The sequence below is a fragment of the Clavelina lepadiformis genome, chromosome 5 (genome assembly GCF_947623445.1).
Source record: "Clavelina lepadiformis chromosome 5, kaClaLepa1.1, whole genome shotgun sequence".
NCBI lineage: Eukaryota > Metazoa > Chordata > Ascidiacea > Aplousobranchia > Clavelinidae > Clavelina > Clavelina lepadiformis.
Genome location: NC_135244.1, coordinates 24,327,858 through 24,353,821, shown reverse-complemented (window position 1 = coordinate 24,353,821; position 25,964 = coordinate 24,327,858). Strand labels below are relative to the sequence as shown.

Here is a 25,964-nt window from a genome sequence, read left to right as displayed (position 1 = left end):
GACGTTTGTTTAAGTTATTTTTGTTTTGTGTTTCTTGGATCTTCCCAATGGAAGTTGGGCTGGATGCTGCCATCACTAAAACTAAAGACGACTGTGAGGATCTTCAGCGTGAGATTGAGAGATGTCAAGAAGAGCTTCGATCAATCTCACGACCAGGTTTGCTCCCACCCGGTCGTATGGAAGCATGCTGCCGTGTTTTTATTCACGTGTTGTATGATGTCTATAGAGAAGTATCCGACCACTCCAAGCGATGGTCTCCATGCAAAGTTGCTGAAGCTGAAGAGCGAAGTTGAGGTCCAGGATCCAGCTGAGTTTGTTCCTCCAGTCCACGAACCTCTCCTCGTTGCATCCGACCTCGCCTCTGAGCTCGAGCAGACGATCGAACAAACGAAGAGAATCTTGCAGGTGGAGCTACGAGGTGGTTTGATATTCGTGAAGTGCGATTAGGGTTTTACCAAATATGGAATTTGTTGCCAGGTGGTGGAGACAAAGAGCTCAACTCTCGTCAAAAGCATTGAAAGCACAGAAAATCTCACCCTTCAACAGGAGCAGATGAATGAGGTGTTGCTTAAATGTCTGGAGAAGGCGCAACCAACTTCTGAAGTTGACAACGATGCTGTGTTTGTGAAGAATTACACCAAGGAGCTGGGAAGGAAAAGACGGAATATCGACGCACAGAGAAAATCGATCAAAGAACAAATGTCAAGTTTCCTGCGAAAACATTTTCCTTCGAAGCAATCTTTGCCGGTGACTTCATCAGATCTTCGCGAATTCATGTCACAACCGAGGATGACATCACTAGAGCACGTTATCGATGACCTCATCACCCTGGCTATAAGTAAGCCGGAAAACCCCTACTTGCAGCTGGGCGGGCAGCACTGGGACCAGCATGTTGAGATTTTGCTGAGCTATGGAATTGCTCAAAGACACCCACGCGATATAAAGAAGATGAAGATGTCAGAGATGCACATCTAACCTCACCTCATATCATATCATCACTTCTGTTTATACCTTGTTTTTTTAAATACTGCCCACATTGTTTTTGTGACATCATAAACTCATTGTTAGTTCAACTCTCACCCCAATGCTACTTATATAACTTAGATTTTCATACCAGCCTTTGTATAATTGCATGCCTTGTATTATAAGGAAATACAGAGATTACAGAAATACAATATTGTTCATGATTGGGGAAAACAAAGTGACCAAATTTTCATCAAACTTCTGCGATTTGAAGTTCAAATTTTAGCAGAAGTCGTCATTCTTTGGTTGAAAACATATTTAAAATGAGACACTTCCAGAAGAGCTACGAAGTGCAGCTCGTCTCGAAGTGTGTTTATGAGGATCAGGAAACTCTGAGATCGATTTTATCGAGTGGGGGGAGGGCATTGTAGAGGATATTCTGGAATCCAAACAATGGGGAGGCTGTTTCATCATAAGGATGTTCCAACCGACGAAGAACATTTTGAACCTTCACATAGAAATAAAAGTATTGGTTGTGTAATTATTCATTAAGTCAGTTAAAATTGTTCGGTTAAAGACAATGATTTTATTATGTGTTCAAAAATAACCAGAGACTTTTTGATTAATATAAAACATTTCCTTCAGACTAAAAAATATAATAAAAATTTAGAAAATACCTCCAGGTGGTTTCCCCGTTCCGATTCCTCGATTGCATTTTGTGCGATGTAATTTCTCAAAATATACTTTGGGTTGTTCAAGTTCATTTCCTGCAAAACAATCGACGTCATGGCAACAAAATGTAACAGACGTCTTTATAACAAAATATCCTCACCTTTCTACGAATGACATCATGCATAGAAACATCATCAATGTCGCCACATTCCTTGTGCAATCTCGCTTCGTATTTATCGAGCCAACTTATCCACTTTGCACGGTTCAGTGATTTTAGCTCATTTTCATCAATTTCCTGTAAAGAAGTTCACGGTTAGTGTCGACTGACAGTACTTTATGCCCCACACCTACAGCTAGGTGGTGTCTCAGAGTTTATTAGGTCATTGAGAAATATTTTCTTGCTGTTTAGGAGTGAATTAAAATCTTAGAAAGTTCAAGTTTGTAGAAATCTTATTTTTCAATCAACAATATTCTTCCTTGTAACAAGATTCCACCAATTTTCTTGCAATGAGAATATTTATATTTTTCGGATCACAGATTCACCTCAAGTTTTTGATATTTTTCCACTTTTTCTATCTCTTTTTTGATTGGTCCATCTGCACCTCCAATGACATCAAGAAATCGTGGATTTTCAGCAACCATCTTCTTCAACGCGTCCAGTTGCTGAGGATCGAACTGTGGCCTGCGGAAATCTCACCATTGCAACAATACTGCCATCGTGTGATGAACAATGCAACTTCTTTAAGATCTGGTTAAAACATGGACTCACTTAAGAGCCACTTTGGCGACCTCCAGTGATGCGCAATTAGCAAGCGAGGCGTCTAAAAACTTCTCCTTTGTTTCATCATAATCACTGCATCCAGGGAGAGATAAGGAGCTCAAGTTTCGAAACGAATTCGTAAAATCGGCGAAAGTTTCCTGAAAAGAAAACCGGGATGCAACAAGTATTGAAGGTTCTAATCAAAGCATCACAACTCCAACCTGCATCGTCTGGAGGAAATCCCGGATCAATTCATCATCTTCTTCTTCTTTCCTTTTCAAGCCAAACTTCTTCCGCATTTTGCTCAAATAGGTCGAGTTAAACTCTCGATAATAGACATCTCCTAAAACTTGCAAGGATCTATCCAAGGGAACCAGCTCCTAGAAAGGGGCAAGAGATTAACAAATGATGAGAATTATTTCATCATCATGCGACATGTGATGTCTACCTTAAGTGCCTCGGCAAATTTCTTGAGATTCCAATGACATATTTCAGGTTGCTTCTTGTAGGTGTACCTGCCATTTTGATCTGAACTATTGCACACAAAGTCCGGGTCATATCTGACAACACAAAATGTGATAATTTAATACGGAAGCACTGACACGATCAAGTCACCAGTTTCAACCTGTCCATGAAGCCGAATGGTCCATAGTCAATGGTCAGCCCCAGGATGCTCATGTTGTCTGTGTTCAACACTCCGTGACAGAATCCGACACATTGCCACTGCGCCACCAAGCGAGCAGTTCTCACACAGACCTGTCAAACAACGTGAAATCAAGAATTATAAGCAGATGGCATTTTAGTTATGAATGATGTCATGTTGTGATTGTGGGCACACAAAACACACTCAGTCATAAACATGTAATCCACAGTGCAATATATGATGCAGGATATCAGCTGCTGATGTTAAGAAACCACCATTCTTACCTCTTCATAGAACTTCAGATATTGTGTCTCTTTTGATTGAATCTCCATTATCTGCCGATAGAACGTTTTTATGGAATAGTCCAACAGTTGCCTTAAGATTTCTATTTTTCCAACACTGGGACCTTCACGGCCGGTCATTAGATCCATTGGCTTACATATTTCAAAAGATCCAAACCTGGGCAAAGATAAAGGTTGTAAGTTGACAGAATTTATCAATTGCAAGTCATATTTATCACAAAATTAATCGACATCTAATGTTTTATCAAGATTGCAAAATCAAATTCTGATTTACAAGCAAAGTAATAAAAATGATACAGTTTGTGTTTCGTGAGCTCTGTTTGTTCTCTCGAACACATGTGTCTTCCAGTAACTTATAAAGTGTACACACCTATTTCGGAGTAATCGGCATCTTTTTAATGCAACGTCATTTTCCATTGCACGTGGTCAGAGGTAGTGAGTTTTTTGTGAGCTAATTACCAATTCTAGTTTATGTCTAGCTTAAATTTTGGTTCCTGCATAGCTCAAAAAAGTGTGAGAAATCACCTCAGAAATGTTGGAGCAATCCTCAGCACGAGTGAGCATTTCTCACGTCGAGGCCACCCGTCGTAGAACATGTCGCGAGTTATCAGGCTGTCTGAGGTCACGAGCGTGCCTGCGCGAGTGGTCGGGATGCCGAGGTGCTGCATTGCCTCGCTGCAGAGGAATTCTCGGATCGACGATCGCAGAACTTTCCTCCCATCGCTTGACCTGTGTGGAGGGAAATGACTCGTCATAATCCGAATACGTTGTTGAATCACAATCAATGTTCTTATTGAAATATCTTTGCTCCCTTAACTATGCAGATAACTTATCTGTGATGTCATAACTATCCTTGCTTGTATATCATAAGTAACCTTGAATATGGGGTGGGCCCCGCCCCCTTCAGCTGAAATTCCCAATTTTCGCCCCGACTATTTGCAATCTCCCCCAAGTAAATGGCAGCCCCATCTCCGAGCTGCCCAGAAAACGAACCGAACTGATGTCCGCAGTAACAATGAGCGGCCGTCTCACTGCCCGGCAGGGTTTTGTTGCCACTGAAATATTCTTCAAACTCCTGAAATAATTAGAAATAACTTCATGAACTTCAACATTCACTTAAAATCTGGAGATTTATTTACGTTGTTTCTCTACAAAAACCATGAGTTTTTCTTTAGTTTAAAATAATATTTCTATTACATTATTGTGAAGTCACGATGTGATCATAATCACATAAGCAATCCAAAAATAGAATTGAACCACACATCTTATATGGTCAAACGTCCTAAATCGGGCGCACACAGATTTGCCCCCAAAAAATGCGCACCGGTCATTATAAAATACAAACAAAAAATAAATTATCGTCTTTTATGTCCTTTTGTTGACCATATCTAATCATATGCTAAAGACTTTTGAGTTGACTCTTTGAGTGACTGAAGTTTGTTCCTTTTTTTCTTTGTTGTCTTTTAAAATGTAAACCTTCATTTTATATGTTAAATATGTTTCATAAAGCAGTTTATTTCCATCCATGTCCACTGCAAAGACGAAATAAAGTGGACTTACTAAACTATGAAATAGGATGGCAAAGCCTTTAACCATTCGAGACATGAAAAGTGGGTCGCTACTTTCAAATTGTGAATGAAAAGCTACATTGTTCTTGTCGCTAAAAGGCACAATTCTACTGCTGGGATTAAAGCGCTTATTGCCTTGTAACTTCAAAATAACTCAGCTTTATCATTTTCACTTTCAAAGTGGTGAGTTATAAAAGCTCTCCCGATTGGAATGCGAAAGATGATATCATAATCGTGGTGACCCCAAAAAAGAAAAGTTATTGGAGTATCGTTACGGCTTAATCGAGATTAGGGGAGACACTTAGTCTAGCCTAGCAATTTTAGAATGTTTAGTTCAGTGATGAATGTTTAAACTGAAATATACTGGAGGGTTCTACTAAACAAAACTTAACACAGTGGACCGATGAGGACATGAAAAATGCTGTTGATAAATTTCTGAAGGTAAAGAGAATTGCTGAAGTATTGCAGCTAGTTATAAAATGAATGGAAGCATTTTACGCAAAAGGTAGATTTGCCAGGTAGACACCGGGTAACTTGTTTATGCAGCAAAACAAAATCTCACTGTAGCACAGCGCGATATGTTTTTTTCCTGTCCACAGCATATCAGAGGTCCCTCGAGGATAGAACCGGGAAAAGGAAGCAAGTGGCGTATTTGCTGCAGTGAAGCGCATTCAATGATGTCAAGTCTATGAATAGACGAGAGTTGGCAACGAAGCTTTTGATGTGAATTGTTCGTGTGTTTGTTTGTTGTGTGTTGTTGTGTGTATGTTGCTTGTGTGTTGTTGTTTGTTTGCTTTGCAACGTTTTGAAGCAATCTCAGTGCTATTTATTATTTATTGATGCTTTTTTTCTTTTTTATCAGGTGTTGCGCCTCACTTCACTTCATTATGCTTTACTACTTCAACAAATTGGGTAAAAAGGTGAAAAACATCGTCTTAGCCTATTGGTGTACTCATCAATTTTGTTAGGTTAAGCGACGCAATTCGATAAGGGTTCATGAATAAGTCCATCCGATACAGAATAAGTTGAAAAAGGCCACATGCCAAGAAATTCAAAGTGGCAGATAATTGACTTTGATGTTAACAGCACGCCATTCTATTGTTGGTAGACAATACTACCTGCTATATTTACCTTCACCAAACATGACACATATTAACAAAAAGTAGTGAGTCTTAATTCGAACCATTAGTGGCATTGCAACTTAATAGCATTAGGCCTACGAAGTAATAAACAAAAAATGTTTCAGATTTACCGGAGAGACTAATCAATTTATGAGCTAGTTAAGTACCGAGAATAGTCATAATGTAGATTTGTACGTTATCGTATTTAGTTGTGCATCGTCTGTCCGATTTATTTGGCACGTGCCTCGTGAAACAAATCGAATGAATCATTTTTGTTAACATCTATACTCACCGCGTCTGTTTGGGGACCAGTGCGACTAAATTGGCCCGCACTAAAATGGCAGTGCAAATTACTAATCACACGGAAAGTAGTTGCAGTTATTTAAAACTTTTATTGTTAATAACTTTAGGTAGGTCCAATCTTTCACCCAAGTGTGACTTATTGCAAGTTGATGCACAAGTAAACTTGTAATTGGAAAATTTCCAAAAAAAGTGCGTCTAATTAGGACGTTTGATGACTAACAACTGACCTGAGTTGTTCCCGAATTTTCATCAATATCAAGAAGTTTCATTGCGCTTTGTGACATCACAACCAGCTTAGGATTTTCAACTGGTGTTGGTTTGACCAATGAGAAACAAGCTCCAGGGACCTAAAATAGCACAATGATAATTATGACATCATAGCTGCATTCTATTAAGACTTTGAGACAGAACTCACCTTTCTCGAACCAGGTCTCATTGTTTTGTCGATTGGCAGCGCTTTCAACACCAGATTCTCAAATTTGAGATTTTTTAACTGTTTGTAAGAAGCAGAAGCCATCGCTGGTTGGCAGCAGAGATGCTCAACATTAAACAAACTAAAACTGTGGTGAGAAATCTTCAACTGTCTCTTAAGAATAGAAATTTATTTCCCTAACAAGCACAACTCAGCTTATCTGTGCTTGGTGTTCTCAGCCTATGTAAACTGGAAGTTACCAAAATAATCCAAGTCATCGTTTACTTATAGGGTAATTCCCTATGGAGATACTGCCAATCGTAGTAGGTATTATGGAGTCTTGAAAAAGCAAAAAGGAAATTTACAATTTATTTTATATCCAAGAAATTAGGATCCAAAAAATATAAAGTTTTTTTTTAAATATTGCTCCAGATTTCTGCCTTTTTATTTCCTTACATGGTTTATTTAACTTCGCAGCAAACAAAAATGTGCTGTGTCATGAATATTATTATTATGTAATGTGATTGCAAAGATTTGCTAAAGGCAATCTTTCAGCCAGACACACTGGAGTTATAAATCCTTCACAAAGAATATTTCTATTAATCTGACGTTTCAGTTGATAATGCAATATAACAGCAACTATGTATAGACTTAGATTTACAAACATAAATTTACAGTGTTAGGCCATCACTGCAAACATGCCGGATGCCAGGTGCTTCTCTATTGTGACGTCTAGCTTGTGCAGCTTTCTTTAAATAATCTCTGTGTATGCAATGTCTTAAAAATAAATTCATTTAAACATTGTCAGAAATATATGGCAACAACGATTACTCGTAAAAGATTTTGGAGTTTGGTCGATATCGCAGTAATGTTGTCAAACCTGTATAAATTTTGCGATACTTTTGTCGTCGATATCGCTTCAAGCAAAATATCTTCAATTAATGTTTTAGAAGAAAAACCTAATTTCATAGATTAGAAAAATCCTAAGCTGGGTTACTATTCATTTTGCAAAATTTGTTGCAATTTGCAGCAAGCTCGCTCACCATTAATGTTTGTCTTTATCCATCCGTTAGGTGGTGGCAGTTACCGTGCACTTCATTTACGGGAAGTTTATTTTTGGTTCCTTTCATGTCCTTTCGTTTAGCTACAGCTGTTCGGACAAGAAGATAAACATGAGCCACTCCTGCCATATCTCCGGCGCCAATTTTTTACACGTTTTGTTTAAACGCGGTTGTTTGTTTTCACTTTAAGTGTTTTATCGTCTTGACCTCTTCAGCAAACGCCATCAAGTTATGATCGCGGTTATTGTTGTTGAGAGCCAATGCACGAGGCGTCGGGATCATTATGACGAAACAAAGATACACAAACGTCTGTTAAAGAACACCTGGACGCTTTTCCAGATCACCGTGTACTTTTCCTGGCCCCATATAAGTTCTACACGGGAGTAACTTGAAACGTTTCTTTCACGTGGACCAGCCATGCGGTTCATTTGCTTCATCGGAGTTTTTGTCAGTGTCTGCGGGCTTTCAACCGCCTACACTGCCGCAAGTTGTCCATCCACCATCTCGGAGTGGGACAGGGTTGATTGCTACCCAGAGGCCGGTTCAAATGAGCAGGCTTGCATAGGGAAAGGCTGCATGTGGTGCGAGACCAACCAGCAGGGTCCACCCTGGTGCTTCTACGACACTCCAACCGCCACCACAGGTTTGAAACTTCTGTTTATTTGCAAATAAACTCATATTTTATAAAATCACATGATTATATTAAAGAAAAGTTGCCCATTAGGAAAATTGCTATCAATTAAAAACGTGTTATGCTTTGGCGCATATTTGGTCCGGGTTAGGATCAGATTTGTTCAGGACTTTATTTATTATTAGGATCATATTTATCATATTTGTTCGGGTTAGGATCAGATTTGTTCAGGACTTTATTTATTATTAGGATCATATTTATCCTATTTGTTCGGGTTAGGATCAGATTTGTTCAGGACTTTATTTATTATTAGGATCATATTTATCATATTTGTTCGGGTTAGGATCAGATTTGTCATCACTTGAAATTAAACGCATGAGATTGAATAAATTTTCTTCATCATTATTGAACTGCTAACAAATTTAAATTGACTTTTATAACAATTACAAATTTTGCTTGAATTGTTGTTTATGCAATAATGCATTATGACGCAGCACCCCCAGGCGAGGAATGCGGCTCCTGCTCGTGCGTCAACAAAGTCGATTGTTACCCGGAACCAGGCTCGAGCGAGGCGGGTTGCTACAGTAGAGGATGTCTATGGTGTCCATCTAACGTCAACGGAGAGCCCTGGTGCATACAATCAGACGGTGAACGGTCTATTATATAACAGTAGCTATTATGACGAATGTGTAGTCTTCTCCCATCATTATTTCACCAAACATGACGTCACTTACAGCACATCGCGCCACTGAAACACTTGATACGATGTTTAAGTACCTGACAAAGTTACGTAACAATGTGTGCTTTATGCGTGAGAATCGAACATATTGCCGACATGTGCGAAAATTCTAGGAACCTCAAGCACTTCAGCGCCACCAAGCGGCTCGTGTCCAACGACCAAGCTAGATTGCTACTCAGACCCGGGTTCAAACGAGCAGGGGTGCTACGACAGGGGGTGCCTCTGGTGCCCGGCTGAAGGCACGAACGACCCCTGGTGCGTCTTTCCTGAAGGAGGTAATTTCGCTCGAACCGCTCTCCCACATCTGATCCTATTTTTATGACGTCATTATTGTTTGCAGTTACTGCGCCGCCCTCTAGTGGAGGATGCCCAGCAACGATTCCGGAATCTCAACGAATTGACTGTTGGCCGGGTGGTGGCGCAACGCAAGCCGGTTGTGAAGTATAACAATTCACATTTTCTTGTCATAATTGCGTTATACCTTAGTTTCATGAAGCAAGCTGTTCGATGATGTCACAATGCGTTTCAGAGCGCTGGTTGCATCTGGTGTGAGAGCAGCCAGAATAGCGTCCCCTGGTGTTTCTTCAACACAACCAACCTACCAGAAGGAATCGATGATGCGGAACGAGTAAATTGCATTCCCGAAGGAGGGTTTTCCCCGACCACATGCCAGGAGAGAGGATGCGCGTTTGCCAACGTCAACAGCCCTGATGCGCCAATGTGCTATTACTCGGTGGGTCACATCAGTATGTGTTGAGGTAAAGTCGTTGCTTGATCAAATGAACTTGACTTTAGAACGACAACTACGGTTACACCATGGTCGGTGACGCAGTTGCTACGTACAATGGGTACCGCGTCACACTTCAGAAAATATCCAGCGGTTCTATGTTCGGTGATGACGTCGACACTGTCACTTTGGACGTCAACTTTGACACGTCATCAAGGTAATCTGCGATCTGAAATATGAGAAGCACTTCAGCGTCATAATTGACGTCATTACTTGCGTGTCACCTTTTAACTACGCTAATGATAACCGAGCTTTGAAATCACCTTAAACTATTTGGATTATGAACTCAAGTCTCCATTTCTCGTATGTGGGGATGTCCCAGATAAGCTCAAAGTTATGTTGGTGTCTCTTTTGTCAACGGGCCAAGATTAATTCGAGAAACTTTGGTCTTTTTTCCAGACTTCGGCTGAAGTTCTTCGACGAACAGAACGATCGCTTCGAAGTTCCCCTCGACATCAAAGGAGCCGACCCCACACCACCCTCAGACCCCCTTTATGACGTCATGTTCTTCAATGAACCATCCTTTTACTTCCAGGTCGATTTCTAGAAAGAATTGTGGTTGAACTTGATGATTTAGTTCGCCCAAAAAATTGAATCAAATACATTTTTACCAGTATCTGTTGCATGGTTATATCAACCATATTGTCATGGTTATTACCAATCATATCGTCATGGTTATTACCAATCATATCGTCATGATTATAACAAATCATATTGTCATGGTTATAACCAATCATATCGTCATGGTTATAACAAATCATATTGTCATGGTTATGACCAATCATATCGTCATGATTATAACAAATCATATTGTCATGGTTATGACCAACCATATTGTCATGATTATTACCAACCATATTGTCATGGTTATAACAAATCATATTGTCATGGTTATTACCAACCATATTGTCATGGTTATTACCAACCATATTTTCGAACCATGCAGGTAGTTAGAAAATCGACAGGAACCATCCTGCTTGATACGTCACTGGGTGGTTTCACCTTCAGCAACCAGTTCCTCCAGATTGCAACCAGACTACCATCCACCACCATGTATGGCTTCGGGGAGCACGAACACCAGACGCTGGCGGTATGATAAGCTCTATGACGTCAAAAATTGGCATACTTTAAGCGCCGGTGACATTAAATTTCATTCTACAAAAAGCACAACTACGTATTCAATTATGACAGCATAATTTCAACTGGGAGAGTTTCGGGATGTACGCACGTGACCAGCCCCCGGATCCTGGGGCAAACTTGTATGGAGTTCACCCTTTTTACGTCACAATAGAAGACGACAACAACGCTCACGGTGTCCTCTTTCTCAACTCGAACGCACAAGGTACTCAGAAATCCAGTGATTAAATGTTGGCCAATCATAACAATGACCATTGTGACGTTTTCAATCAACACAGACGTCACTCTCACCCCAGCCCCGGGTCTGGTGTACCGGACCATCGGGGGCATTCTCGACATGTACGTCTTCCTCGGACCGGAGCCGAACTCTGTGATCGAACAATACACGAGCGCGATCGGCACCACCTTCCTCCCTCCCTATTGGTCGCTTGGATTCCAATTGTGTCGCTATGGTTACGGTAGTCTCGACACAGTCAAGGAGACAGTGGCAAGAATGGATGCTTATGACATTCCCCTGGTGAGTTGTGACATCATTGTGACGTGCGACAAAATCACACGTCATCACTGACGTAATGATGCAGGATGTGCAATACGGCGATATTGATTACATGGACGAGCAAAGGGACTTCACCTACGACACAAACAAATACAACGGATTGCCAGATTACGTCAAACAGTTGCAAGCAGGAGGAAAACACTACGTCATCATTCTCGTGAGCACGACCCATTCATGATGTGACGTGATTATACTGCGTTCAATCATGCATGAAAGTTTTGTTCAGGATCCTTGTTTGACTGAGGACGACCCAATAGGTACTTACCCGCCTTATGACGAGGGAGCATCTATGAATGTCTACGTCACAAAGTCTGATGGCGTCACTCCGATCTCAGGGAAGGTAAGTCCGCTTAACAGCATCGCTTTGTGCATTGCTGGATCAGCTGCAGCTTGCCGGCTTATTCCCATTTTCGTCACAAACACTTTAATTATGTCATTGTGACGTCAGGTATGGCCTCCCGGTCAGAGCGTCTTTCCAGACTTTACCAACCCCGATACTGCCACTTGGTGGACAGATCAATGCAAATCTTTCCACAACGTCATCAACTTCGACGGACTGTGGATTGTAAGCAATGTGATATCATTTAGTGACGTCACTTGTTTCATTATGACATCACTGCACATATATTACGTCACAGGACATGAACGAACCTGCAAACTTCGTCACTGGAAGCACGGAGGGATGTGAAGATAACACTTTAAATTTCCCGCCATACAAGCCAAGTACGGAAGTTATTTACGATTCATTTTTCTACTTTGTGACGTCAGAAATAATACTTTTTGTTGCACACGCGCAGAGATTTGGGGAGATATTCTCGCCGACAAGTCAGTCTGCCCGGACGCGCGTCATAAACTAGGAAACCATTATGACGTGCACAATTTATACGGATGGAGTCAATCAAATGTCACAATGCAGTAAGAGTTTAAATGGATGGAGCCAATAAACGTCACAATGCTTTTAAGCGACATAACATACGTCATATCGCGCAGGTCGGCGATTGCATCGACGGGAAAGCGACCGTTTGTGATCAGCAGAAGCACGTTCCCAGGCTCGGGGCAGTGGTCGGCTCATTGGTTGGGCGACAACAACGCGGCTTGGCACGACCTGAAGATGTCGGTCATCGGAATGTTAGAGTTCAACTTCTTCGGCATCCCATACGTCAGTATCCAGCTGTTCCTCCTGCTCGCACCCGCATCAACCACGTCCTTCTTTCCAGGTTGGCGCCGACATCTGCGGCTTCAACGGGGACTCGGGAGATGAATTGTGCAGCCGATGGATGGAGCTAGGAGCGTTTTATCCATTCTCGCGCAACCACAACGGCATCGGCTACAAGGAACAAGACCCGGCTAATTTCGGCGACGCGTTCGCGCAACGAAGTCGCGACGTGCTGAGGATACGTTACACGCTGCTGCCCTACCTCTACACCTTGTTCTACGAAGCGCACACCACAGGTACAATGACGTCATTGCTTGAAGTGACGTGAAGAATGTTTTGTAAAGGCAAAGTTCTCTTCTCGCTGCAGCATGGAAAGTCGAATCATAAAAACTTTTTTCTCATTTGTATCATTTATCTCAAATTAATTGATCAGGTTTCAAATTCAAAAGCAAGCATTTGATCATAATCCTACTTTCCATCAAGATTTATCCCAAGCACAGGGGAGATGATATGTTTATGATGTGTTTATGTACCAGGCGTCGGGATTGTTCGTCCTCTCTCGTTTGAGTTCGTCCAGGACAAGGCGACGCACTCCATCGACGAGCAGTTCATGTGGGGACCTGGTCTTCTTTTCTCGCCTGTCCTCTACCAAGGAATGACCTCCGTAGATGCTTACCTGCCCGACGCTAGATGGTGCGGTACTTTCCCTAAGTAGTAGCCAGAAACAATTATTGAGAGGGGTAACGGAGGGGTTTGTAAAAACATGAGTCTTTGACATTTCGTTGGGCTAAAACCTCCAGTGCCCGGCGCCGCCACTACTATCCACAGACATCAAATACTTTATGAAACGTGACAAAGTTTTAAAACTCTGCAACTACTAACCGACCAATTAGTTTCTAAGCGTCCATGATGATTCTCAGGTACAACTATTATACTTCGGTCGAAGAAAGCGTCCGTGGCGGGGAGGAGACCTTTGCAGCCCCGCTAGGAAAGATTCCGATCCACGTTCGAGGTGGCAACGTGATACCAACGCAGAACCCGGCCTCTAACACCGTGGCAGCGAGAAAGAACCCGTTTGGTCTCATCATCGCCCTCGATGACAGCGACAAAGCATCCGGAGAACTATATTGGGATGATGGAGACAGCTTGGAGCCCATTGTGTCCGGACAATACGCATTGTTCCAATTCTACGTTCAAAATGCACGTCAAGTTCTTGGCAGTGTCCAGACAATTCTTTTTATTTCAAACCAAATCACTGAAGTTTTCTTTCGATTTCTAGAACAAGCTGACAACAACCGCTGAAGGGAGCCAGAGCATCGCTTCCGGTATGACGATGGGATCTTTGACAATACTTGGCGTCACTTCCGCTCCTGGGTCGGTGCGTGTGAACGGAAATAACGTCAATTTCGCCTACTCCAACGGGGTGAGTGGCGGCAATGATGTCATGGAGGCTTGACGTAACCATCGCTTATTGGTTTAAAATTTAACAATGACCATTGTTGCTTGCAGGAAATTTCAGTTTCTGGAATCAGCGTCACAATGAGCTCATCATTTAACGTGGAATGGTGACGTAATTGGTGAAATGAAAAAATAAAAGAATTTACTCGGTGTTGAAATTAATGAGACGCGCGTGCCATGTAAGCCGGTTAAATCATTGGCCGTTATTGCGTCACAGTGAGAGCAATCACGCACATGGCCGCTCTCCTGTGCACCCAGAGATAGTGGAAGGAGTGACAATTCAAGCCCCCGTCGGCATCAAATGATGTTGCGCTAAACTAAACAACACACAAGCCACCTTATCTTGCTTTTACATCTCCATCAAACAATGAACAATCCAGTATCGGCAACTTCAATGCTCAATTTGCTCGTTAGAATATTTCTCTAGATGCTTGATAACCAGACCGACGAGCAATTTGTCGGGTTTCACCATAAGCCAATTATGTTCTTGACTTTGGTCATTGTTTTATAACAATACTGTCTGAAGCTTCCATGTCATAGCATTGTATTTATTATAAAGTATTGCGGTGGTTATGATAACAATATGATGTAGCCGATGATGGGTCGCTAAAGAAAAGAGCTATGAACAAAAGATGTGGAAACAACTATGGTCTCCCAAAAGTGACTTTGTGATAGGGGGCTATGTCCCAATTATGGTCCCCTCCGTAAAAACGTTAGTTTTAGCAAATCCTGTTTGCGTCATCGACGTGTGTAGTCGGCTTTCAATTAGTCTTAGAAAAAAAAATAACATTTTTCAGTGCAGTTTGAAACTATCTGTCCATGTTGGTGGCTGGATCATAGAACTCAATTATCTGGCAGGACACCTTTCAATGATAGAAAGTAAATGTTTGGTTCCAGACACTCGCAATTGATGTCAACTTGTTTTCTTTATGTTGCTTGAATTTGGAACTATTGATCAAAACCACTGAACAGGAGCAAGGGTAGTTGGTGATAAATTTTTATCGAACGTGTTAAGGCGAGTCACATAAATGCTTCAACAATAACTAAGAACTGGCTTATTACCAGGGAAGTGCTGTAAAGATGAAATGACGTCAGGTGTGAGACGTTGTTTTCCGATTTTTTTGATTGATGATTTCTTTTATGAATCAGCAACCAGCAAGCATGTCACCTTTCATGAACATGATCAGCTGTTTATCTGATGCACTGCCGAGCCTGGGACGACGAACAGCAAAACTCAGGGCTAAGCAGATATCGACGATCTACGCTGACTACGTAACGTGACCTCATGTCTAACATGCTGTAGATTCTGTCTGCAAGGATTCCTTGGACTGGCCACGAATTAAACATTTTGTTTAATAAAATTACAAACACAACCAGATCTAAAACTTCTACCGAACAAAGTTTTAAGCAGAGATTTGAATAAAACTTGTTCAAAATGAAATAATCTGCCATTTAAAATATCGAATTACCCGAAAGTGAAAAGAATTATCAATCTCGATTCTTCTTTGTATCTTAAAACTGCAAACTAAAGCAATATTGTTCCAACAAGAAGAAATTACGTAAACGATCGAGGTCTGTGCAAAGTTAAAAACATCACTTTAACCACAATTCTACCTGCACAATAAAAGTTTTGTTAAAAAGATGAAGCTGACATTGGGGTTGGGATCCCGGAATTTTAACCCTATTTCTAGTCCCGACCTCGGGATTATTTTTATCAAAACCGCGGGGTTTAAAGAATGTTGCTTTGAACTTCATTTCGCATAAATTTGTGAATTTTTGTTTTAAAGCAGTTTCACAAAACCATCTTCTCGACTCTTGTGCCAATAAAACCAGGGGCCGCCTTAATGACAACAGCCCTGATGTGTTTCTGTTTATGGTTCACTGTTATAAGTAGAGCAATTATTTTTTGACTTGTCAAAAATGGTTGAAATGAGGAGAAAATCTAACAATGCAGTGGTTGCCAGAAATAAATGGCAAAATATAAAACAAATTCGTTTTATAAGCACCGTAATGAACGAACCAAAATTACCAACCTTATTACTACGCAATATAACGATGTTCATGACTCAATGCATTTGGTGAGCATTAATACAATGTTTCGTGTGATCGACAGGTATAAGTAAAGCGTAAAGAAGTTTATCAAACAACAATATTTCGCATTAACTAAGTCAAGGCCAGCTTACGGTTGGTGTATTTGTACTGATGAATGTTATTGCTAAGCTCTAGCTGACTTTTCGTGGTTGCTTGCGCTAAGCCTAGCCTAATAGTGTACCGTTAAACCGGTAACTTATCAAGAATGATTGTCATTTGTCAATCGTAAATTGTCAAAAAAAAAGGTTTTTAGGTCAAAAAGTAATTGCCCTGGTTACAAGAAATAAATGCGACTTATCTGTGTACTTTTTCCGAATTTCCAATTCACGGGACTTTAATTTGGTTCCGAAATCCCAACCCAAGCTGACATTATCGATTCAAGGAATTCCCCCAACACAATAAATCAATCTCGAAAGTAGTCGCTTTTGTGACGTCAAAATGAAAACGATTGTAGAGCAAAATAAACAAATAAAGCAATAACCATAAAATAATGAAAACTTTAGATGGAAAGTACGCAAAGATCTGATCGTTGTCTGTCCATATTGGTCGATACTTGCCATTTGTTGGCGGCTGGATCATAGAACTCAACTGTGTTGGCACCTGCCCTATAAAATATATTAAGTAGGAAATTAGTCGACACAACATCGAAGACATTCGCAAATAAAGTGTTGCTCAAATTTTAATCAAACCAAATTTCATTAAAACAAAAATACACAATAGTCCAGGCCTGGCCAACCCGCGGTTCTTTGCCCGGTATTATGCGGCTCTTTCGTTCATATTGAACCTCCGAAAGAGAGCACATTTCACCCATTTTAGGCAGATAAATAATACAGAAAAGTAATCTCTACTGGCTAATGTTCGATTGATATTTGCTAAATAATGACTGATTACTAGGGCCATTTTTATTTTGACCTAAAAACATTTTTTTTTGACTTTATTTTTATCAAATTTTGACTTTATTTTGACCTAACGAAATTGCTTATTTGTAGCGGCCACAGTTCTTTCTCCAGTTACCCAAACATAATATTTTGTCGATTTCAGACCCAAACGTAATATTTTGTCGAAAAGTCAAGGTGTTTTATGGATTATAAAAAGTGCGTCGTGTTTTTTTGGCGATAGATTTAGGTAGCTTGTGTTATTTTGTCCTTGTGAAAAGGGCACTTTGCCTCGATTTTCTCCGCATGGTAAATTCTAATAAACAGCAAATTAAACAGGGAATGCTTGTTGTTGCTCCAATCCAGCTTGATCTGGCGTTTACTTTTCCTGTGACTGTCAACAAAATACTTTTTATCGCACTTCACTATAACCTCGCAAAAATTGCACCTTAAATCACCCCCGGGAGTTGCATTAAATTCATCAGAAAAATCTCGACAAATCTGTCTAACTTTTGCTGAAGACGATTTAGCTTGCTTAGGCATTTTTGTATTACAGAATGTCAGTAGGCTATTCCTAAAATCCAAACTGTTGATCTTCGAAAATACCACGTTTATGAAGAGGAAGTGTTTTATAAGAATTATTTAAATACGTAACAATGAATAAACAATGGACAATTTGCGATAAAAGTTACTGCTGATCCAAGTGGGCATTGTGACTTATTTCCTGCTTTTATGGGTTAATATGGTTTAATTGTGTCGCAGTTCCTGATTTACAATGCTTCCACGAGGATTTTTACAAGAATTACTCTCAAGAAACACAAAAACTTTGTAAAAAGCCATATTTTGACAAATTTTGACTTTATTGAAAATTTTGACTTTATTGTAAATTTTGACTTTATTTTGACCTATAAACTTCTTAGAAACAATCCCCCAGGTGCTGAAAACAACTTTATTCTTTGATTCATGGTCAGACGAGGTCCTTAAAAATTTTTGACTTTATTGACTTTTGCGGGCCCTACTGATTACATTAGATTTCGACCCAGAATAAAGATGATGAAACTGAAACAATATCTGATGCAGTATCATGACGTAATAAGAAAAAACGTCATAAATCATGATGTGTATGATGTGGCTCGGTTAACACAGTAAGAAGTGAGGCTCTTAGTCTCTGATTGGTTGGCCACCCCTGCTATAGACGATGACAAAACAACCGCTCATTGTTTTGTCATCGTGCATTATTGCGTCATCGTTCTATTGTCTTCGCCTCTTATACTCTATTCATGTTCGGGCAACACTAATTGACGCGGAAGAGGAATTTTTGTTACAATTCCAGTAATTCATAGATTGCACGCAAAAACCTTCAAACTTCAAGTCCTATATATTCATCACGTGATCAGGTCACCCTATATCTTTATAAACGAATATAAAGTTATGAGGAAGGAGATTTGCTGTTTTATGTTTTTTTTTTGTCCAATCATCTCCGTCTCCCTCTAGTGCAGGATTTCTCAACCGGGGATCACGGGGCGTTCTCCGAGAACCACGAGCAGATGCTTCACTAGTGAGCTATATACAGTGTGGGAAGACGAGGCAAAGTGGGACACAAATTTCTCACGTTTTTGTGCAAAATTTGAGGCACGAAGGCTTCTGCACGCGCAGTAGTGAAGAGAAAAGTGTTTTGCAATCAACAATCTACATTTTGTATTGATGAGCAAGGGCCAGGTAATTTGAGGGTCACTGTAAGGGGCCACGTAATTTGTGGGTCACTGTAAGGGGGCCACGTAATTTGAGGGTCACTGTAAGGGGGCCACGTAATTTGAGGGTCACTGCAAGGGGGCCACGTGACTTGAGGGTCACTGTAAGGGGGTCACGTAATTTGAGGGTCACTGTAAGGGGGCCACGTAATTTGAGGGTCCACGTAATTTGAGGGTCACTGTAAGGGTCCACGTAATTTGAGGGTCACTGTAAAGTGTCCACATGATTTGGGGTTCACTGTAAGGGACCACGTGATTTGAGGGTCACTGTAAGGGGGCCACGTAATTTGGGGTTCACTGAAAGGGTCCACGTAATTTGAGGGTCACTGTAAGGGTCCACGTAATTTGAGGGTCACTGCAAGGAGCCACGTGATTTGAGGGTCACTGTAAGGGGGCCACGTAATTTGAGGGTCACTGTAAGGGGGCCACGTAATTTGAGGGTCACTGTAAGGGGCCACGTAAATTGAGGGTCACTGTAAGGGGCCACGTAATTTGAGGGTCACTGTAATGGGCGACGTGATTTGAGGGTCACTGTAAGGAGCCACGTAATTTGAAGGTCACTGTAAAGGGCCACGTGATTTGAGGGTCACTGTAAGGGGGCACGTGATTTGAGGGTCACTGTAAGGGGCCACGTAATTTGAGGGTCACTGCAAGGAGCCACGTAATTTGAGGGTCACTGTAAGGGGCCACGTAATTTGGGGTTCACTGTAAGGGGCCACATAATTTGGGGTTCACTGTAAGGGGTCACGTAATTTGAGGGTCACTGTAAAGGGTCACGTAATTTGAGGGTCACTGTAAAGGGTTACGTAATTTGAAGGTCACTGTAAGGTGCCACGTAATTTGGGGTTCACTGTAAGGGGCCATGTAAGTTGAGGGTCACTGTAAGGGGTCACGTAATTTAAGGGTCACTGTAAGGGGTCACGTAATTTAAGGGTCACTGTAAGGGTCCACGTGATTTAAGGGTCACTGTAAGGGTCCACGTAATTTGAGGGTCACTGTAAGGGTCACGTAATTTGAGGGTCACTGTAAGGGTCCACGTAATTTGAGGGTCACTGTAAGGGTCCACGTAATTTGAGGGTCACTGTAAGGGGTCACGTGATTTGAGGGTCACTGTAAGGGTCCACGTAATTTGAGGGTCACTGTAAGGGTCCACGTGATTTGAGGGTCACTGTAAGGGTCCACGTAATTTGAGGGTCACTGTAAGGGTCACGTGATTTGAGGGTCACTGTAAGGGGCCACGAATTTGAAAGTCACTGTAAGGAGCCACGTGATTTGAGGGTCACTGGAAGGGGCCACGTGATTTGAGGGTCACAGTAAGGGGGCCACGTATATTGAGGGTCAATGTAAGGGGCCACGAATTTGAAAGTCACTGTAAGGGGCCACGTGATTTGAGGGTCACTGGAATGGGCCACGTAATTTGAGGATCACTAGAAGGGGCCACGTAATTTGAGGGTCAATGTAAGGGGCCACGTGATTTGAGGGTCACTGCAAGGGGCCACGTAATTTGAGGGTCACTGTAAGGGGCCACGTAATTTGAGGGTCACTGGAAGGGGGCCACGTAATTTGAGGGTTACTGTAAAAGGGCCACGTAATTTAAGGGTCACTGGAATGGGCCACGTAATTTGAGGGTCACTGTAAGGGGCCACATAATTTGAGGGTCACTGCAAGGGGCCACATAATTTGAGGGTCACTGTAAGGGGTCACGAACCATGAAAGGTTGAAAGCAACTTATATAGACATTCAAAGCATGTTCCGCGTGCAAGCTACAAGATCGCGGAACAAGATTATCGAACTCACCCCCCAAACACCCATATAAGGCCATCCACTACACAAGTTGATCCACCATATCTTTCCTCATTCATACATGAAACATCAGTCCAAGTTTTCGTGTCCAGGTTGTATTTTTCAACAGAAGAGAGACGATTTGAACCGTCACGTCCACCTGATTTAATTCATTTAAAGAACATGACAAGTCATAAATCTCCTTAAACATTTGAAAGATATTTGCAATTGCAGCAAGACTCACCTATCGCGTATATTTCGTTGTTTAATACAACAGCAGTTAACCCATATCTGCGGGTTTTCATCCGTGGAATATATTTCCATTTTCCGTTTCGTGGATCATAACATTCTGCTGTGTTTATTGCATTGTTGTCATCATCATATCCTCCAAGCGAATAAAGCAAACCTTTCAAAATAAACCATCAATCAATCAAACACGTCACTTGTGCTTGACATGGAGCGTGATTACTCTCACATCCCACTATGACAAGTCCACACAAATAAAAGCTACTACAGCAACCATGTGCACTTTGTTGCGTTGTAAACTGGGCGTGTGACGTGTCAATGAACGATATCAAGCAAAATATGCGAATAAGAACGCGAGTATTTGCGTCACTTATACTGCGGTCCCCGGGCAGGTGCCGGTACTATTTTAACAATGTGGAGCTGAAGCTTATACTGTATGTGCGGGCATAATTTATTTCGAGCCTTGAAGTAGTAATTTCATACATTGCTATTATCACTGGTGGATGTTAACTTCTGTTGACGCAAAATTCCTGTTATCAGATTATCATCTCAACCCGCAAACACACAGAGCATTCACAACGACAAACTTGCAGCGCCATGAACTATTGTGACACCACGTGATAAGCAAGATAGTGGCCAGGTTCTTATTCTCCGGTCTATTACAGAGCAAAGTAGCAGAGTGTAAAGCAATCTGGAATGAAGAGAATAGAAATCTTGAACGAACAGGCGCGCAGGTTGCTCCGACTTATCGCAGCAAAACAAACACGAAGAATAAGCGAGTTTGTTGCTTGTGTGCACTTGGATGCTCTCAGCACGACCAGAACAATTTTGGTAAAAATTTGCTTTGAAGAGACCGATAATAAACTCACCTCGTGCACTGACCAACGCATGGTAACTTCGCTTTTTCTTCATGTTTCTTATCGAAGACCATTTCCTTTCTTCAGGATTGTAACTTTCACAGGATGAAAGACGACCAGTGTCATTCCAACCACCAGCACAATAAACAAGACCTACGAGACACAACCAGGTGAATATTTATGCAAGTAGGTTTTGTTGTGTCCTAAAAATACGATCAATCACCCCAAAGTGCGTTCCCTGCGCGGTCTAACAGTGGTCACGTTCACCATCACCGTCTGTAAATTGCATGGAAAGCGCGTGGGGAGGCAAATATTTTAATTGAAAACTACCCCAAGTTTTATAGCGGAATGTGGTTGAAGGCCACTCGTGTAAATGAACGCAACAAACCAATCTTGTTGATAATCACAGTAGCTGGTGATGGAGACTAATTTAACACCAGGATACAACTTGTCCAACACCAACTATTGCTTCATTTCGACAGAGTTTTTAAATTTGGTGATGACATCATACAAGCAGTATTGTTGTCGAGTTATCAAAATTATATTCTACGTTACAACGCACATGAGGAGGTTTAGAATAAACGAAGCGTATGTGTTCACTTTTGCACGTGCACTATTATGACATCATAATAACTTACCATCCAATAAAGCTGATGCAAATGCACGTCGCTTTTCTCCCATAGAAGGCAAGTTGCTATCCCACTTTGGGTTCTCATCATTCAAGTCCAATATTTCAACAGAGTTGTAATAAGTGTGTCTTTCAGCACCACCCATCAATAAAATTTGTTGATTGTAATTTACAGCAGATGGCCATCTCCGAGCAAAGTTTGTATCCTGTATGATGAAACATCATTGCATAATGTCAACATCAACTGAAGTAAAGTGAATTTACTAACAATATCAACTAAACAGTAGATATTTTGTTATTAATAGCCTGGCCAGACACAGGTATAAACTATCTGCAAGTGACAATGCATAACGATCGATACGATCAAAATACAATCCAACAATGACGTCAGTTTATTTTCCCAAGGAATAGTCATGTGACCAAAGTTTTGTTGTGATTGATTACATTGTATGAGATTTCTATTGTTCGTTATATTAGTCAGACAGAAAACCATCACATCAACATTTTTAGTTTTATACAAATTCATTATAAACCAAACCTACCGGCATGTCACTCCACTGCTTTGTTTTGGTGTTGAACTTGACAACACTTTGTTCACAATCCCGTCCACCAATGATAAGTATCTCATCAGACTGACCTGTTAAAAATAAGAAAATCAAGTCCATAATGTAACTATTGCAACAACTTCGGTTTTAAGGAAATCATTTTATTGCTCTTGGGACTGATGTTGTAAGTTTTGGGAGTTGCTTTGATCCTAATATTAATTTCAATATAAGTAAAACTTTGCAAAGTTAAGGACAACATGACTCACAATTATCTTTGTTGTCAATATTTCCTGGTATCCGAGCAAACAAAGCAGTTACGAGCAAGTTCATGGAGTCAGCTGATTGGTTGACCAGTTCCTACAAAACAATTATTATCTTGACGTTAATTTGATGTCATGGATATCATATTGAACTAAACCCGATGGGAAGACTTTGGTTCCAGAGATCTGGACTTTTATATTTATCCAATGTATCTAAATAACATGTAATGTATCCAGTTAAATGTATCCAATTTTGTATCCAATGATGATGGATTTAGATGCAATAAAGATCATTAGAATCCATGCAAGTTATAATAAACACATTCATATAAAAAAGCCAACACTCAGGTAATCTTACTTCTCTATGAACAACTTCATTTAAGAATTTCTTTGATAAAGAATTGAGCTGAACGAGATGAAACAAATCATTGAAATGTTTTCTTCTCTCGTCTAAACTATATTTTGTCCAAGAAACCACGCTCCTGTACTTGTCCTCATCGATCGAATCCTGAAACAAATCGAAACATTTTGCTTGAAGTTCATGATGAGAAATGAAGACAGACTACATTTGTCAATAAGTATACTAGAAACAATATTTAATATTCTGAAGCCTTTTCACTAAATTAACAAAATTTAGATTACCACCCACATGCAATACCTGCTCTGATTCCAACTTAAGCATAGCCATGACATCATCAACATTAAACTGAAGGAAATCTGAACTTTTTAAAACTGCTCCAAGATTTTTAGAAATGAAAGTTTCAGCTGCTTGAACAAGATCACCCATGTTGTATCGGTTTGAATAAGATCGAATTTTCAAACAATTTTCTCCATTAAGAGATGCTTTGAAAAATTTCTTGCAGTATTCCTTCAAACCTTAAAATATCTTCCAAGTTATCCCAGAACAAAACTTATCACGTAATCACAATAAAACATTCATCTACAGTTGCCGCCTATTTAAGTAAAATGTTCGGTGAAGTTTCCTGAATCACATTATATTGAGTTCGTTCACAAACATCACATTTATTTATCATAATTTAAGAATCAAAATATGTTCTGTGCAACTCAATACCAGCAACCTTTATGCAAAGCGTTATATCAACAAGTATCACAGAAACAGCTGCAGTATTAACAGTTACTTAGAATGCGTAGATATTCTGCTGCTTCCAGTACATCATATACATTGTCATGAGTGAGGATTATGCATGAAGTGTATATGAAGTTAATGATCGAGTCCATTGTTGGACCACTGACTTCTTTAACGCTTCCTTCATTTAAATAACTTTCTTTCATCTAAAAATAACCAAGCGATAGCAAACACTTGAAGTATGTTACATATTACTCAGTTAGCACAGTTACGAAATCTAATATATTCCACCTTTGTAGTGAACATTTTCTTGAAATATTCCGAGAATGAACCAACCACACATTTGTGAACAGGGAATTGTTTTCCTCCAGCTTTTATTGTGAAGTCACAGAAGTCCTTTGTTGTTTTTCTTTCCCTTTATGACATATAGATCATGAAACAGAAAACGATTTTTACTTTTGGCAATCAACTTAGCAAAATTGTGAGAGATATCAACCCATACAACAATCGCAATCAATGACACAACAGCAACTCATCACATTAGAGTAGAGACTTTGTTATGGCAGGCAGTGTATAGTGATCATAGGCATAAGGTTTAACACTAAAACGGCCGAGGTGTCGAAATCGAAAGTCAATATGGTCAATTTTTTTTTTACCTGCTCAGAATGCTATCAAACAAGCACAAAACAAATTTCAGCTTTGTACGACGTGTGGTATAGAAGTTATTAGGTCAAATAAAGTCAAAATGTTAGGTCAAAATACGGTCAAATTGTATTTTTAGGTCTTTTTTTAGGTCAAAATCTATTAAACTTGTAATTTTCTAATATTATTCTTCCGTTTTTCACTTTTCTTGTACCGCAAACAATTCCAGTGCCCCAAATTATACTTAGAACCAAAGCCACAAAGAGAGGGAAGGCCTTTCAGCGCGTCTGGTGACGTCACGATGTGAAAGCATTGCATTTGAAACTGCAAGTTGTCAATCTTAATACGCAGAAACGAAAAAAAGTCAACACTAGAAAAGCGTTTTGTCAATTGTAAATGCAGCTTTAGATTAGAAAGTTGTTGTAGACAGTGTAGAGACTATCAGCATAGCGTTTTTCAAAATAAGGTCAAAATTTAAACTTTTAGGTCAAAATAAGGTCAAAATTTAACCTTTTTCTAAAGGTCAAAATTTAAACCTTTTAGGTAAAAAAAACTTTTTGCCCTAGTGATCATAGGCATAAGATTTAATGGATCTGCCTAAGTCCTTAAATAGCAAGCTGGAAAATTCCTAAATGAGAACATGACTATGAGTTGTGCTGTCGTCTATAACCCGCAGGTCTTATATTCCAAATGTCAAATGCAAATAGAGGCGTCATTAGTGACGTTCACAACCGTTTGGCTGAAATAATTCAGCATACCTGTGGGGGAATCCCGGAGCGACGTCATCTTCTGTTCTCCGGTCTCCATGTCAGAGGCTTCGTCCAACTCGAACACGTCCTATATAAGAATATATATGAAGCAAATAAACAGACGATCGCGGATCGACGTAAGAAGTTGAGAGCGGAAGTTACGTCGTATTTGACGAGTTAGC

General features: G+C 40.4%; 4 protein-coding genes across 4 annotated transcripts; 2 read left to right on the top strand and 2 right to left on the bottom strand.

The window, feature by feature from the left end:
• Positions 1-22: 22 nt before the first annotated feature.
• LOC143458588 (centromere protein K-like) lies at positions 23-1,182 on the top strand. Its single transcript, XM_076955373.1, has 3 exons — positions 23-156; positions 227-405; positions 478-1,182. Exons 1-3 carry the CDS (start codon positions 48-50, stop codon positions 973-975), a joined length of 786 nt encoding a protein of 261 aa, XP_076811488.1. The 5' UTR covers positions 23-47; the 3' UTR covers positions 976-1,182.
• Positions 1,120-8,135, bottom strand: LOC143458587 (protein adenylyltransferase SelO, mitochondrial-like). The gene is made up of 13 exons (XM_076955372.1): positions 6,748-8,135; positions 6,560-6,679; positions 4,216-4,415; positions 3,866-4,069; positions 3,323-3,497; positions 3,021-3,151; positions 2,844-2,955; positions 2,617-2,775; positions 2,405-2,553; positions 2,179-2,317; positions 1,796-1,930; positions 1,641-1,730; positions 1,120-1,471 (listed from the first exon to the last, which is right to left on the bottom strand). The coding sequence occupies exons 1-13, from the start codon at positions 6,847-6,849 to the stop codon at positions 1,337-1,339; spliced, it is 1,851 nt and encodes a 616-aa protein (XP_076811487.1). The 5' UTR covers positions 6,850-8,135; the 3' UTR covers positions 1,120-1,336.
• A 61-nt stretch (positions 8,136-8,196) lies between these two features.
• LOC143458585 (lysosomal alpha-glucosidase-like) lies at positions 8,197-14,419 on the top strand. Its single transcript, XM_076955369.1, has 21 exons — positions 8,197-8,448; positions 8,931-9,083; positions 9,289-9,450; positions 9,516-9,616; positions 9,705-9,908; positions 9,971-10,119; positions 10,362-10,497; positions 10,909-11,052; positions 11,154-11,304; positions 11,378-11,616; positions 11,681-11,812; positions 11,882-11,995; positions 12,104-12,220; positions 12,294-12,378; positions 12,453-12,570; positions 12,646-12,814; positions 12,873-13,107; positions 13,348-13,504; positions 13,732-14,011; positions 14,091-14,234; positions 14,321-14,419. Exons 1-21 carry the CDS (start codon positions 8,223-8,225, stop codon positions 14,378-14,380), a joined length of 3,276 nt encoding a protein of 1,091 aa, XP_076811484.1. The 5' UTR covers positions 8,197-8,222; the 3' UTR covers positions 14,381-14,419.
• Positions 14,420-15,614: 1,195 nt separating this feature from the next.
• Positions 15,615-25,959, bottom strand: LOC143461190 (kelch-like protein 7). The gene is made up of 13 exons (XM_076959012.1): positions 25,945-25,959; positions 25,792-25,870; positions 24,683-24,806; positions 24,444-24,597; positions 23,963-24,180; positions 23,663-23,812; positions 23,311-23,401; positions 23,042-23,136; positions 22,510-22,705; positions 21,884-22,024; positions 21,013-21,174; positions 20,784-20,928; positions 15,615-16,965 (listed from the first exon to the last, which is right to left on the bottom strand). Exons 3-13 carry the CDS (start codon positions 24,695-24,697, stop codon positions 16,860-16,862), a joined length of 1,473 nt encoding a protein of 490 aa, XP_076815127.1. The 5' UTR covers positions 24,698-24,806; positions 25,792-25,870; positions 25,945-25,959; the 3' UTR covers positions 15,615-16,859.
• Positions 25,960-25,964: the final 5 nt, after the last annotated feature.